The 14,961-nt window shown below is 40.9% G+C and overlaps 1 protein-coding gene across 3 annotated transcripts in view; it reads left to right on the top strand.

Annotated features, from left to right (window-relative positions):
* The window catches only part of LOC118888681 (dystrophin-like), a 151,556-nt gene that overhangs the window by 44,429 nt on the left and 92,166 nt on the right, over positions 1–14,961 (top strand). For all 3 annotated transcript variants that reach the window (XM_036840024.1, XM_036840026.1, XM_036840025.1), the window contains exons 4-6: positions 4,138–4,339; positions 6,551–6,636; positions 8,737–8,894. In XM_036840024.1, coding sequence (XP_036695919.1) covers positions 4,138–4,339; positions 6,551–6,636; positions 8,737–8,894 — 446 coding nt within the window. The remainder of the gene's footprint in view (positions 1–4,137; positions 4,340–6,550; positions 6,637–8,736; positions 8,895–14,961) is intronic.

Here is a 14,961-nt window from a genome sequence, read left to right on the forward strand (position 1 = left end):
ATTTTCATCCCTTTTATTAGAATCATCTTTTTTTTTCCTTTTAAAATAATGCCTTACCCGTATTTTCAGCTAAGAATGAGTTGGGGTCTTCTAAACAATCTCCATTCTGGCACTGATTGCTCCGGGGATGATAGTTAAGCTCACAGAACCCAAATGACAGTCCTTACAAATGTACAGTTCATGACTGTAGAAAGGAAAAGCCTACGGTACAGCAGCAACATTAAAACAAGGATACGCATCACAACAGGATTGCTTTTAGCTGCTGGTAATCTGGACGTCGTCTTCTTACATAGCCAGTCCCAAACCCAGTGGCCTCCCTGGGCATCCCTGAGACCAGGTAAAAATGGCTAATGTTATTGCTAGCAGCAAACAACTGTGATAACCTGTAACTCGTGGCTACCCATAAACACAATGAGTCACTTCTTTTCCTTGCTTTGATCAAAGGGTCTGCGTCGTGTGTCTGTTTTAGCAAAACATCTCTTGCCAACTTCAGCGCCTCTGGAGTTAACCCTCACAGCAAAGATAACTACGGCAAAGTGCTTGACTTTCTTGCTGGGCAAAGATTTGCTTGGAAAGTCCTTTAGCCTGAAGTGTAAGCTGCCTGTAGAATGATGTGATGTCCACAACAGCCTCTTCTTCCCGCAGACGCCTTCTGCTGCCTGGGCCAAAATGTCAGACACACAGGAGTTATCCCACCATGACCCGCTCGCCCCTGTCTGTGTCTGTGCTAATTAGGTTATAGGATTGTTTATATTGTTAACCTGGGGTATCCAGGTTGACCCATGGGATGAGCCCAGGGTTGTGTGGGCACCATCGGGCTTATTCTAGCCAACATTTTGGTGCTTCTTTTTTCTCCCAGTATTATTGCTAGTAGAGAATGTGGGGTGGTTTTCTTTTCTTTTTCTGTACAGCCTGTAAGGACACCTTCTGCCACCCACCTTTCTGCTTTTCAGTACATACCTCCATGTATCCTGCCATAATACCCGGAGCAGGTCTCCTCCTGTCCAGTCTCAGTTTTCCCCACTGCAAAACGATTCTAAAGTGCTTTTGAGTTCTCAAAGCCTAGGATTCTGTAAAAGACCAAAAAAAAAAATCCATCTGAGCTCCTCACTTGTGGCGTATGAGGAAAAGAACAGAGTTAGCATTTGAACCTAGGGTGTTGAGAGGGTGACTGGGCACAGCCAGCGCCTCAGGAACCGTCCACCCCACCCCACCCCATCCCACCCCACCCCACCCCACCCCACCCCGTCCCACCCCATCCCATCCCATCCCACCCCATCCCATCCCATCCCACCCCACCCCATCCCACCCCACCCCACCCCACCCCATCGCATCCCATCCCACCCCATCCCATCCCATCCCGTCTCCTTCCTTTCCTGCTTTTCGTGCTTAGCAGAGAGGATCCTGGCGAGCCGGTCGTTTTTTATCTTGTCCCCCCTCTTTCACCCCACACCCCTGATGCATGAGGGGCACCACCAGATGCTCTCTATTCTTCAGTGGCATCAAAACCTATAGCATCTTCTACTGTCAAAATAATTTTTGAAAGAGAAGGGTCTATTAGAACACACTTGGGTTTTTATATAGCTTTAAAATGTATTCCCTAGTGAATACACTAAAGGAGAGAGAGATTTTCTCCTAAATGGAAATTCCTAGCTTGCGGTAAAAGGGTAGTTTTACAAAATTGTGTCTGCTGGTTGCTTGTTGAGGCTTCTTCTAGAAGCAGCTAATCATTATGTTTAATGTTTCATCAAAGAATCGCAATGTATTCTTTAAGATGCTCATTTTGAACAGTTAAGTGTATGTTTGTGGGGCAATTACATCGTCCCTATTGATTTTCTCACCTCTTTTCAAGTCCACAGTATCGGCTATATACACCTAAATAGGAGTCTTTTACAAATTGTTGCATGATAGTGGGATTCTGTTTGATATGTTTGTTTTGGGAAAATGAGTTCTCCAGTCTTCTGTGATGGCTCATTCTTGTGTTTAACCACATTTGGTTTTAGCAGAGCGCACTGCACAGTGTTTCTCTCCCAACTGTGTAACCTCCCGCTCCTGTTATTTCAGAGCAATTGCTTTGCGCCCCTCTGGAGCTATTTATGCTCCCAATTTCCTCTTCTGTGTGTTACCCATTCACCTGTACGGAGAGAAGAGTAGGCCTGATAAAAAATTGATGCCATTTTGCTGTTGGTTATTTGTTTCCATCACACGGGGAAATTAGACTCTTCATACAAAAGTGAGTCTAAAAATTCTCACTTGTTAGTTCTTATATCCTTGGATATAAAGCAAAATATTTATAATGATTACGGCAAAGTAACAGAAAGAAAATACTAGAAAAACTTGGAACCACCCATCACTTCCCTCAGTATATACAGAAACACATTGGGTTTATTGGTGTTTGGAGGAAATCTCCTCTCTTCTGCTAATGCAGATGGGGTGCTGCATTCCTAAACCTGAAAACGTGTCCTCAGAGAAAGTCAGGCGCACAGCAGAGAGGATGAAAGTTGGAGTCTTTTGTCTCTGCATGTCTCTCTGGTCTCCCATACAGTCACCACTCGGCCTTCCCCTCCTCCTGTCCCCCTGCCTGCTTGTGTTGTCATGTTTTTAAATTCTTTATTCTTTTTCCTTCCTACCTCCCTTTCAAATCAAGTTACATTCCTTTCTGCCACTTGAAACAAGTCTTGGCTTCAATGTAAAGAGGTCACTCCTTTATCTTTCGAGTATTTTTAAGCAAAAGGAGTGGGGGCTTGGCTTTGATAGGATGAGTGCTCGGCCAGGGTATTTTAAGGAAACTGGTCCATGGAAGCAGAGAGGTTTACTCACTGGGATGAAAGACAAAGGGAAAAAAAAAACCTCCTGCTTCCACCCCCGGGTCTCCTTCATGCTTCCAGGGAAACTTCAAAAGGTTACTATTTTCCTTTTTGAAAAGAGGAAAACATGCACTACAGAGGTATTAACCTACATAGGTATTAACCACCATTTGGGGGGTTCGTCCTTAACATTTAATTAGAAGTAGCCACAAATAGTAACTAGTAAAATGCATTAAAGCCTTAAATTTGCATCTGTTTAGTATGGGGCAAGCTGTTTACTGATTGGGATGGTGGTGTTTATCTGCAGTTACATTTATAATTGTGTTGCCTCCTCCCCCTGGATACGTGAGAGATTTACTTAATTACCATTGATTCTTGCTCTCAAAGGACTGAGAATTCAGACCAGAGCTTGGATGTATAAGGTGTTACAAAAGCAATGTTGTTGCATTTCCAATTTGGCTAATAAATTGGCTTTACAGAAAAGCATCTTTCTGTGACACTTGGGAGTAAAGCTTACGATTTGCTCATGTTGGGCAGTGTTGAGGCTTCACTTTTGATAAATGTTTGTCTTTCAGTATATGATTAAATACCACCTCAGATCACGGGAACCTCCACCCCCCCCCCAAACTTATAAAGTTCTTAGCGGACTTGAAAAGTACGTTGTGGACTGTAATTTGAAGGTGAAAGGAGAAATAAGTGAGCCTTGCATCTGAGAACTGGATAGATGATGCATTTATTTTAGTTGGCCTATAGAAAATTTTAGTGAAGTTGAGTATTTTTTCACCTAGTGTTAATGTAGCAGAGAGATTAGGAGGTGACTGATACTTCAAGGAGGAAAACGCTTAATGATTATAAATGCATAGCTGGAAATAAGAGTTTACACAACCCTAACCACGCAGATTAATCAAACTGACCTCCTCTAGTACTAATACAAGAAAGTATTCTCAGGACCTCTTTGAAAATCTCTAGTAAAACAGGTTTTTTTTCTTTCTAATTCAGGTGGAAATGACTCTGTTCCTGTAGAACACTCTAGGTCCCCTTAACGCTCAAATATTTCCTAATAGTTCAGGAATGAGAACTGTCTCTTCATCCACATCTTCACGCAATGCCGGTGGGACTTGAGGACAGCCTCAGAGCTTGAATACTCATCACACTTATCAGACTTAGAGCTGAGGGGTGAAAAGAAAACACTTTAATCAAAGAGGGTAGGGTTCGGGTTTGCTGTTTACTAAAGGGTACAAGCCAATCCTACCAGGATTGTCAAAAAGAAAAACAGTGAGAGAAGGATTTTCCCCTTTGAATCACCTGTGATTTTATGTGGCTTTTGCAGTGGATCTCTTGAGCCTGTCAGCTGCATGCGATGCCCTGGACCAGCACAACCTCAAGCAAAATGACCAGCCCATGGACATCCTGCAGATCATTAATTGTTTGACCACGATTTACGATCGCCTGGAGCAAGAGCACAACAGTCTGGTCAACGTCCCTCTCTGCGTGGACATGTGTCTCAATTGGCTGCTGAATGTTTATGACACGTACGTACAGCAGGCTTTCTCCAGACTGTACCACTGGAGGCTTAGTTTACAGACCGGTGGCGGTGTAGTTAGCGTCACAACAGGGCTCCAGTCTAGAAGTACGGTCCTCAGGATGAAAGTTTCATGAAGCCGTGTGACCTAATGCTATCCCCGTGATTAATCATTTTTGCATTTAATGGAACTGAAAAATATTTTGATAAGCTAGGAGGTAAGAACTAGAACGTAGAATGCTCTCCGATTAGAAAACAAACCAAACCCTGAGATACTCATTTTTCAAATAGTAGAATGAGTCAGTGTGTAGCCATGAGTTCTTTCCCTTTCTTGCCTGTGAATTTTGAACTCCTCCGTCCTCTTCGGGGGTGGCTTCCTCTCACCGGCAGAGAGGGATGTGCTCCTGGAGATGCTGCCACACCTGTCACCAGCTCTGAATAGTGTTAGCTGATACTCGAGAGATTTTTTGCAGAAGAGTGTAAATTGATAAGCCAAAAAAAAAAGAAAACAAGCCCTAATGCAGCAAATCCAGATCTTCAAACTGGGGAAGCCTTGTTTTTTTTTTTTTTTAATAAGGATTTATGAAGTTTCACTTTGGCACCTCCATTCATCCCTCTCTCTTAGAAAACACTCTTTTATTTCTTTTCGATTGCACATAGGAGAACTCCCCACTTTTGTCTTGAGCTTAATGAAGACAATTGAGGAAGGTAGCAGAAGGAATTGGTCTCAATTTCAACTGAATTCTTCTTAGACATCAGAATTACTATATGCCTGATTTCACATGTCAACAAGAACGTATTCTTCGTTTGGAAATCTGGGAAGGTCTTCTGAAAGGAGTTGCATAGCAACTATTTGCTTTTGCCTTTGGTGTACATTTCTACCACCTCCTGGATATAAATGTATACCTTTTTTCTTTGTTATTTTGATAAGGTATTGCTTTTTAAGTTCCAAGATCACCTGGCTGTTGAATTCTCATCATTATCTACCAAGCCCTTGATCATGTTGGATTTTAATTACGGATTATCCTTAGATTTGCTTTGATAAGGGTTTCTATTCAGGTCTTCCCTCAAATATATTTTGGCACCATTCTCTTTGCAGATGATGTACGAATGGATTCTGAGTATATAACTTCCCTTCTCTATGCCTGAAAATTATCTGGGGACAATTGCCTGAAAATTATCTGGGGACAATTTTAACTCCTTGAAGACCTGAGTCACTATATAAAGTTTCTTAAACTTTGATTTGCCGTTTTAAAGAGGGAAAAAGATAAAATCTTCCAATGATAGTACTTTTGTTAACGCAGTAGGACCCAGGATTTTTGTTTGACTAATGGATTTAGTGAATTGTACCAGTTGAAAGCTGAGCATATTGTTCACCAAAAATAACCACTCTTGGGACCTATCCTTTACAGTTATTCTACAGACTTTTTTTTTAACCGACATATATGGTTCAGTTGTTTTTCATAACAAAATAAAGGCTGAAAATTATCAAAAGACATTTTCTACAAAATGAAAAACTTTTCATTCTTTTAATTTTTTCCCATGGGCAAAATGAACTTGTTAATAAATTTGTCATGTGGAATGGTTTATATGTAAAGTGAAAGCATACCTATGTTAAAACATGGCTATAGCAATAGGTTATTTTTAAATTGCTCATTAAGATCATCTATTCAAATGCTCTCTAATAGACTGTATCATATTTTTCTTGTAGGGATAAATGTTCATATTTTATACTGTGTGTTTTGTGGCCTGAAGTGATTAATTTTCTTCTCAATAAGGGGCAATCTGATGAAAATCTAAATGAGTGTTTTGAGGGCAGAGCAGTTACTTGCTGGTATTTTTTGGCTTCAATAACTGAAGTAGGTGATTTTCTTAGTACGTAGTAGTAATTTCTCCCCTTATCGACATAAACCCAGGTGGCCCTCCATAGATGAATAGAAGGATATTTTTCTTATTTTTATGTGGAGAAACTCTTACCATTCAAGTAAGGGCTTTTAAGAATTGAAAACTTGGTAAATGTTCATTGGTCGAGTTGGTCAAATTTCCATCGCATTCTAGGTCATCAGCCAAATAGATAATGAACTCAGAAACATTCTAAATGATCTTAATAAAACAATGGTCAGTAGAGTTTCCATATCCAAGGTTTTTCCTCTTAACTAAGAAGTGTTTATCGTTCAGTAAAGTGTCAGTAATTGTTTTCTGCTTTGATTATTCATAACAGGGGACGAACAGGGAGGATCCGGGTCCTGTCTTTTAAAACTGGCATCATTTCTCTGTGTAAAGCACATTTGGAAGACAAGTACAGATGTAAGTCATGTATATTAACTCAGTATTCTTTTATTAATGTTGGCTAATTACCCCAGTTCCAGATGGGGAATAACATGGTGTTCTTATTTGACAGCAGGTTTCTCATGTAAGATGTAGAACTGCTTTCAGACTGTCATAAAATTTGATTTGTGCCGTTCCCTGTCAGATGTTAAATTGTAGGTATTTAAATAGAGAATGAGCATTAACTTCTCCAGTCCGAGTATTATTTTACATTACATCGACTGTGTCTGAGTAAAACACACGTTCCTTGGGGATAAAGTCCGATTTCCTAACCCCTTTGTCTAAGTCAGAAAAATAAATGTGAAGGTTTAATCCGTGCACTTGCCTCGTCTTTGGATTCTTATTTAAAGAGTACTATCTGGCATTCGTGTTCAAGAAACCTTGTTTATTTTATAATCATCTTACTGTGAGTTGTACTGACATACCTAATTCTGTGATGTGATTAACATTTTATTATTTGAGAGACAGCTTGCCATTTCTTACAGGGTAAATAACACCTTACAGAATTTCCTTTTGATTAGCTATTGGGCTCTTCTGCTTAAAATTTGTAAATCCAAATTAAAAGCAAATGCTAGAGGAGGGACAGTTGAGATGACTAAGCAACCATTCATTCCCACTGTGAAGGAATGTACTTGTTTTTCCCCCTTAAATGCTCGTGAGAAATCTTTTCGGTAGGAATATTAAACAAACCTAGTGTATCTTGTCTTTTCTCTTTTCCCCTAAGGCCTAGCCACACAGGGATGTGGAGATGTGCTGAGCTTAAGGACGGGCAGGAGATAAAAGAGATTGAATTCCTCCAAAGCCACTCTGGGTCCTACTGCGCATTTCCCCCCTAGGAGTAAGCCACAAAATACACAAGCTCTTTTAGCTCTTACTTTTATGTAGTTTCCACTTGAGTTTTCTCATCCTAAGAACCCAAGAAAAAAGAACAGAACAGCTTTTGTTAGCCATCTGAAAATGTGTTTTGGATAAAATAGAATATTTCTGTGGGCTTTCGTCCTTTAAATATTGTAGTTACTCGGGATAGGTATAGTACCAGCACATCGTAATACTAACTTGATTCATCAAGGAAGCTTCCAGTTTGTGTTTCAAATAACCACTGAGAGGGAACAGGTTTGAGGTTGGCGAAACAAAACTGTTAACTTCAAGCTGGGATATTTGAAGATAATTCATAATTCTGAAATTATGTGTGTGCGCTGGAGAGACGAGAAAATGCTGTTGAGAGCTCAGTGCTGTTACTGCCATCTTAAATATCTCGTTAAAACATTTAATTTCTTAGGGTTTAAAGTGTGCTTATGAGTAGGAGAATCTTCCGTGGGCTTACTTTTTGGGCAACTTTTATTTGAATACAAGGTAGGATTAAAATAATTTTATTTCTGAGAACAAAACATGTTGCGAGTGTTTGGTATATTCATTCATGCTGTGAATGCACGTATATTGGGCACCTGCTGTCCTCCAGGCGCTGCTCTTCTACTCCACACATTTCCGGCACACAGTTGACCAAGATATGGTCCCAGCCTTGAGGGGATATCATTCTTCAGCCAAAAAGACACATATGAAATCAGTGACAGTGTAAAGTGATATGAGCTAATTACGAATATGTACAGCATCCTGTGGGAACATGTACGAGAAACTCAGTGATCGTATGACTGCATAAAGAAGTCCCAATTTTGATATATTTTGGAATCTGATGTCCAAAGGGGATGGTGCTTTGGGCCCGTTCTATGTTTCTTAAGGCTAAAACATTTATTTTATGATGGTGGTCATGTCCTATATATAAAATATTTTCCAAAGGATTATGTTCTGGCTTAGGAAAAACTCACGTGTCAGAACTGTATGTGAGCTCTCATTACTTGCAGGGCTGTAGTTTATTTAAAAGTTGTCACACTTCATATATACACAGTGATGATTAACTTGATCCATAAAAATAATGTGCAGATTAGTGTACAGTAAAAGTACACTGTGGGAATATTGGCTACTCTTGAGAATTGGTGCTGGAATTGAGTTGGTCCTTAGATTCTGCTAACATCTACTTGGTTCTGCTTTTTGATGGTTGCAATTCTCTTTTTCCTTTTGTAGACCTTTTCAAGCAAGTGGCCAGTTCAACGGGATTTTGTGACCAGCGCAGACTGGGCCTCCTTCTGCATGATTCTATCCAAATCCCAAGACAGTTGGGTGAAGTCGCATCCTTTGGGGGCAGTAACATTGAGCCGAGTGTCAGGAGCTGCTTCCAATTTGTAAGTTATTCACCTTCTTAAGTAACATACTTATTCTTTTGTATTCTAGAAATTAATATAAAAACCCACAGAACTGTAGTTTGTCACATTAGCTCTTCCGTAGGCAGGTAGGTAAGGGATTTTTGATATTTGAAAACTCTGTAGGCAGTGGCTTCTGGAACTGTGGGTCTGGGGAGAGAGGACAGTGCAAAGGAAGGGAAAGAAATCTGCGTCTGCAGCCAGAACCCCACAGTTTCTAAGATGTTGGGAGGGAAGGGAGTCTGCATGGTTTAGCGAGGGAGGAAATAAATCTCCAGCCAGAGAAATCCTTTGTAAAAAAGAAAATGACCTTTGTCTGTGCGTGTCTTAGTCTCTTCGTTTTTTTTTCCTAACCTAATTCTGTCATCGTAGCCTTCTTTTCAGTAGCTGTTGGTAAATAGTTGACACAGCTATCTTTTTTTTAAAAAAAATAATTAATTTATTTATTTTTGGCTGCATTGGGTCTTCGTTGCTGTGCGCGGGCTTTCTCTAGTTGCGGCGAGCGGGGGCTACTCTTTGTTGCAGTGCATGGGCTTCTCATTGCGGTGGCTTCTCTTGTTGCAGAGCACGGGCTCTAGGTGCACAGGCTTCAGTAGTTGTGGCTCGCGGGCTCTAGAGCGCAGGCTCAGTAGTTGTGGCGCATGGGCTTAGTTGCTCTGCAGCATGTGGGATCCTACCAGACCAGGGCTCGAACCCGTGTCCCCTGCATTGGCAAGTGGATTCTTAACCACTGTGCCACCAGGGAAGTCCCTAAAGTTTTCCTTTTGTAACTTTGACATTCCTCTACTTTTCCAAGGCCTGGATGGTGACTTCCCGTAGGCTTACAACCAGGTCGGAGGTTTGTACTCTCTGCTAATGTCTGTCACTAGCTGCACACACTCCTGTCCATTCTCTTTCGTATCCTGCCCCAGTGCCTTTTCCACACCATAATCAGTGTCCCCAGAAATACCCTCTTCCTCCCAAGTGCCTCAGCGCTCCGTTGATAGCCATTTAGTTTGTTTCTCTTTTTTGGTAAGATAGATAATGCTGCAGTGAACATCTTTATGTAGTTAGCTCTTTTCTTTGATGCAAGTTTTTCCCTTAGGATAAATTCTCAGAAATGGGATTACCACATATAAACAGTTTTGTGGCTTTTGATACATATTACCAGATGGCTTTTTGTCAAAAGTTGTTTGTAGTACCACCAGCACTGAAGGAATGAGATATTTGGAGTGTTACATTATTCACAGTGTTCTTATGTTGTTTTTCAAATGCTAAGAACTACTTTTCTTGTATGGGGTTTCTCCATCCATCCATGCTAATCTCATTACCGATAGAACTAGGTGTACCAATAACTGGGTTAGACCTGTATGTAGTCTGACCACAGACTAGGATAAAACTATAGAAGGCCTTCTGGGCAGAATATTGTGAATATTTAGATATTTAGAGCAGTTTTCGCATTCGTTTAATAGTTCACTGGGCAGAGTAAATAAATGCACACATAATAAGGCCACTTAATGTAGCATTGGATATACTGTTTGGATTGTTTTGCCAAAATTATGGCAAATTGGCTATAAAAGCAAAACAGATGTGGAGAAATAAATGCATTTTTTCACCTCATACTCAAATCTCCCAAAACGTGAATAGACTATCACTTCCTCTGGGTTTTTTCTTACATGTTGTTGCGTTAACATTTCTACTCCAGAACGTAGACCAAGTAACTTTCACACAATGAATATTAATGGCCACAAATAGTCCAGATCCATTTTTTTCAAAATCCTATTATAAAACAACTTGCAGTGACTTAATTTTTTTTCCGAAGCGTTTTCTCTTTAGTCAAGTTTCAGTAACTTTTTTACTTTCTATTTGTGAAACCACACACACACACACACACACGTACACACACATGTGTTCATATATACATATATACACAGTTGTGTGTGTCTTGTGACTGAGGTTGAGAGTAATGGTCAGAGCTCGAACCTGCCGACAGCCATCTCTACTGAGGGACGGTTCCTGCCGCACAGTCAGGCGGGCTGGCCTCAGGGCCACTGGAGCCATTGTCCTGTCACCTCGCGGAATTGCTGGTGCTGCAGCCACCGTCACCCTCACTGCAGACTCTGGCTCTCTCTGTCTTTTTTTTTTTTATGTATCTGACATATAACATGGTGTAAATTTAAGGTGTACGACATGTTGATTTGATACATTTATATATTGTAATATGATTGCCATTGTAGCAGTGGTTAGTGCCATCACATCATATAATTACCATTTCTCTTTTGTGGTGGGAATAAGTAAGCGCTAGCCTCTTGAACTTGGTTGTCGGGACAAGGGGCTGCTGAACAGAAACTCTACTTTCCGTCGTGCCGTCCTCTTGTCAGGAGCCAGGTCTGTTCCACGACAGCCTGTTGCATTCTCTTGCGGGATGCTTGCCTTCTTCACTCACCTGCCTCCTCTTGTTCCGCTCCGTCCCTGCCCCTGTAACAGCTACACTCTTCTCAGCGTCAGAACTTTGAACTCAGTCCACTACCTGATGGCATAGCGATTGAACGCATCCTGGCTAGCCAGTCTCCAAGCTCTCAGAAAGGTCTTTTGTGAGATTGGGGGGAAATCCATCAAGATATTAACAGTGGTAACAGGACGGGGTTTTTTCCCTACTCTTTTGTATTTTCCAGATTTTCTTCTTTGAACATTTAGAATTAGAAAAAAAAATTAGTAAAGTGCTAACTTTTCTTTTTAAGGGAAAGAAACATCTTTTGTTTGATTCCTGTTCATTGCCACTCATACGCTATTTTCAGGCCTTCTCATCACTTGCACAGATAGATTATTGCACTGTCTTCCTAGCAAGCCTCCTCTAGACGCCCTGGTGGCTTTCGTCAGTCTCACCGCTCTCATACTGGTTTTAGAGAAATGTATTCACTGTATGACACCGTCCTTCGAAATCTTCAGTTTCTTTTCACGGTCCACTGAATAAATCCTAATTTCTCTACTTAACTCTCAGACCTTTCCTGATCTGTTTCCATAGCTGCCCACGGTTTGCTTTTACTACCAAGTAACAGCTTCTCCCTACCATTTGTACTGACCATGCTTGTAAATAATACTGTTACTACTGCTACTGATGGTAATATTTTACTTTTGTTCACACAGTTCTCTCATTTAATCTTCCCAAACCCTTTGAGGAGAATAAAATAAGCAGGTTGGGGGGTTGTTTTTATTGTTGTTTTAATAGATGAACAATTTATCAACGCCCCTGCATTTCCTCAACTGGTGGAAGAGTGTGATTCCTACTCCAGAGCGGATGCCTCCCGCCCCCATTTTCCTCCTCATCCCCAAATATGCATTTTTTTATTTTAAGGCTCTCCAGCTTCCCAAGGTGAAATAACAGGCATTTTTTTTCTGGGTCTCTGCTAGAATACATGATGCCATAACAAAACAGGGAACATAGAGTTGGGGAGAAGAGGAATCCTCATTTTAAGACACTGAGCGTTGGCAAATTGGATGTTGCTAAAAGGCTGGGGTGCACGTCCTGTGGGTACAGAGCCGGGCGAGGTTTATATTACTCAGATTTGGGGGCCCTCTCTACTTGGTAGGAATTGGCAGTCTGCTTGAACAGATCCATTGTGAATTCTTCCTTCGGAACTGGCGTCCTAGCCCTGGCGGGCTTTTCCTCAGCCAGGAGCTCTGGCTGTCACCTTGCCTTTCGGAAACCATGCAGCATGCATGAAAATTCAATGTTTGCTATAGGGAAAGATAACAGGAGTGAAAATGCCCCCTGCCCTTTGTTTGAAGCATAAGACCTTGGGAATGGGGCCGGGCTGGTTCCTTCAGCAAGCTTGTGCTCAAAGGCTGTTCTTTCTACCAGCCTAAAGAAATGAACGGCAGGAAAGTACTTGTTTCTCCTACAAATACATTCCCTGCATCACAGAAGGAGAAGTTGACTTCAGACTATAGTCTTTTTATTTCCTTTTTTTTTTGTCACCGACTAGAAAACTTCCTTCTTTTCAGGTCGGTACAGTTAGGAAAGTGTTGGCTTCTGGCTCAGACAAGGGCCTGGCAGGGACAGGAGGAGAGCAGTGTTTGCACGTGCAGTGCTAGCTGGGTGATCTTTTTATAGGTTTCCTCAGCCCATCTGGAGATGGGTGGTGGTGATGGTTGCACAACAGTATGTATATACTTAATACCATTGAACTATCCACTTAAAAATGGTTAAGATTGTAAATTTTATGGTGTATGTATCTTACCACAATTTTTAAAAATTGGGGAAAAAACCCCAAAAACTTTTTAAAAGAAAGAGAAAAGGAAATTGCCAAGTCCAAATAAAATGCTTTGCCTATTTAAAAATCAGTATAGGTCCATCAAGGAATTATCCATGAGGCCAGGAAATGAAGTCATATCTGTGGATTTTAAAGGGGAAAATTCACTATAAACGTATGGATTTGACAGTAGTATCTTCACTGATATTAAAGGAGGCAACAGGATATGTTTCTACATTAGAAGCATATGGCAGTCAACACGTGTACTGGGAAAATGACTCTTTTGGGCAGTAGTAGAAGTAAAGATTTGAAACTAGTTTGTTTTGGAAATACAGCTTCAATTAATGCATCAGCAGGTTGATCTGCTTTCATATTCCATGGAATCTTCCTTGTTAACAGAACAGATTGATCCTTATGACCTCCGCAAGGCCAGGTCTGCCCTGGCAGTGAGTCAACAGACTGCCCGAAGGAACTTGAGAGATTGTCCACATCTCTCCTTTTTCAGATGAGAAAACTGAAACCCAGAGAGGCAGAGTGAATATTTTCTACATTCTGCAATTATATTTATGTCAGAACTAGACATCAGGCCCAAGTTCCCTATGTTCCAAGCTAGCATTTCCTTCTGCTAAACCATCTGAGTAGAAATAAATGGCTTTAACCAGTTCAAATATTAGACTGAACGAAGAAAGTGTTAGCATGATCCTTTATATGAATTTTAGGTTATGATAGGATATGTGGCTAAATGAACACTCCTTCACCTACCCCAGCACACATGTGTACACACGCACTATGATCTTTATTTAAAATACTCTAATCCCAATTTCAGGTGTCTAGTCTACTTCCAAATGAAATGAAATAATATTTCCTCTTAGGTGGGCAAAACTTTACGTTTTTAAAAGTGACTCCAGAAAAGAGTCATGTATCTGTAAATTGGTATTTGGCAGTGCCCTGAGAGGTACTCCCTTCACCCCTCCCCCCCGATAGTCTTTGTAGTATTTTCTTCTGTAAACATTTTAAGGACCTTATTGTTTAGACAGAATCGAGTGTACCAACTTTACATTCAATATGCTTCACCTACAAGAGCTTGTGTGCCAAAATCTGTTTATTCTACATCTGTTTTCTGCCTCCTGTTGTGTTCATGCATTCAAAATGAATAAGTTGCTTTTTCATCTGTTTTCTGAGTTTTTATATTCCTCTGACAAAAATGAATATCATCTGTGCACAGTTGCTGTAATATAGAATGATACAGAAATGGGAATAAATTACCACCTCAACTGTCGAGAACAAGTGTGTGTGTGTGTGTGTGTGTGTGTGTGTGTGTGTGTGTGTGTGTGTGTAAATAGTAGATCATTCCAGGACATCTGGAGTAGGGAGTGGCAGAGTGGTTAAGCACATAGGCCCTGAAGCTGACTGCCCAGGTTCAAATCCCAGGTCTGCTATTTGCTGGGTGTGCAACCTTGGGCCCATTTCTTGACCTTCCTGGCCCCTAAGCTCCTGGAGCAGTTGTGAGGATTAAGTGAGCTAATAGAGGCAGGGCACTTAGAGTGGTGGGCACATAGTAGGTACTTACTGAGCGTTAGTTATGATTATCTAAAGTGTATTTTAACATGAGAATAGCCCACCAAGATTAACAGTTCCTTTTATCCATAACCCAGCATCTGTAGATTAGATTTTAGAGACTCTTGAGATGGTGTTAAAGTACCATGCCAACACACTTCTTAACCAGTTTGACAGCATTCCTCATGCCAATTGATCACATTTTATATTTCCCATCCTTAAAATAACTCCTAAAAAATCCGCTTTGCCTAGGTTTCCTT

Source organism: Balaenoptera musculus, chromosome X (assembly GCF_009873245.2).
Source record: "Balaenoptera musculus isolate JJ_BM4_2016_0621 chromosome X, mBalMus1.pri.v3, whole genome shotgun sequence".
In the NCBI taxonomy this organism is placed as follows: Eukaryota; Metazoa; Chordata; class Mammalia; order Artiodactyla; family Balaenopteridae; genus Balaenoptera; species Balaenoptera musculus.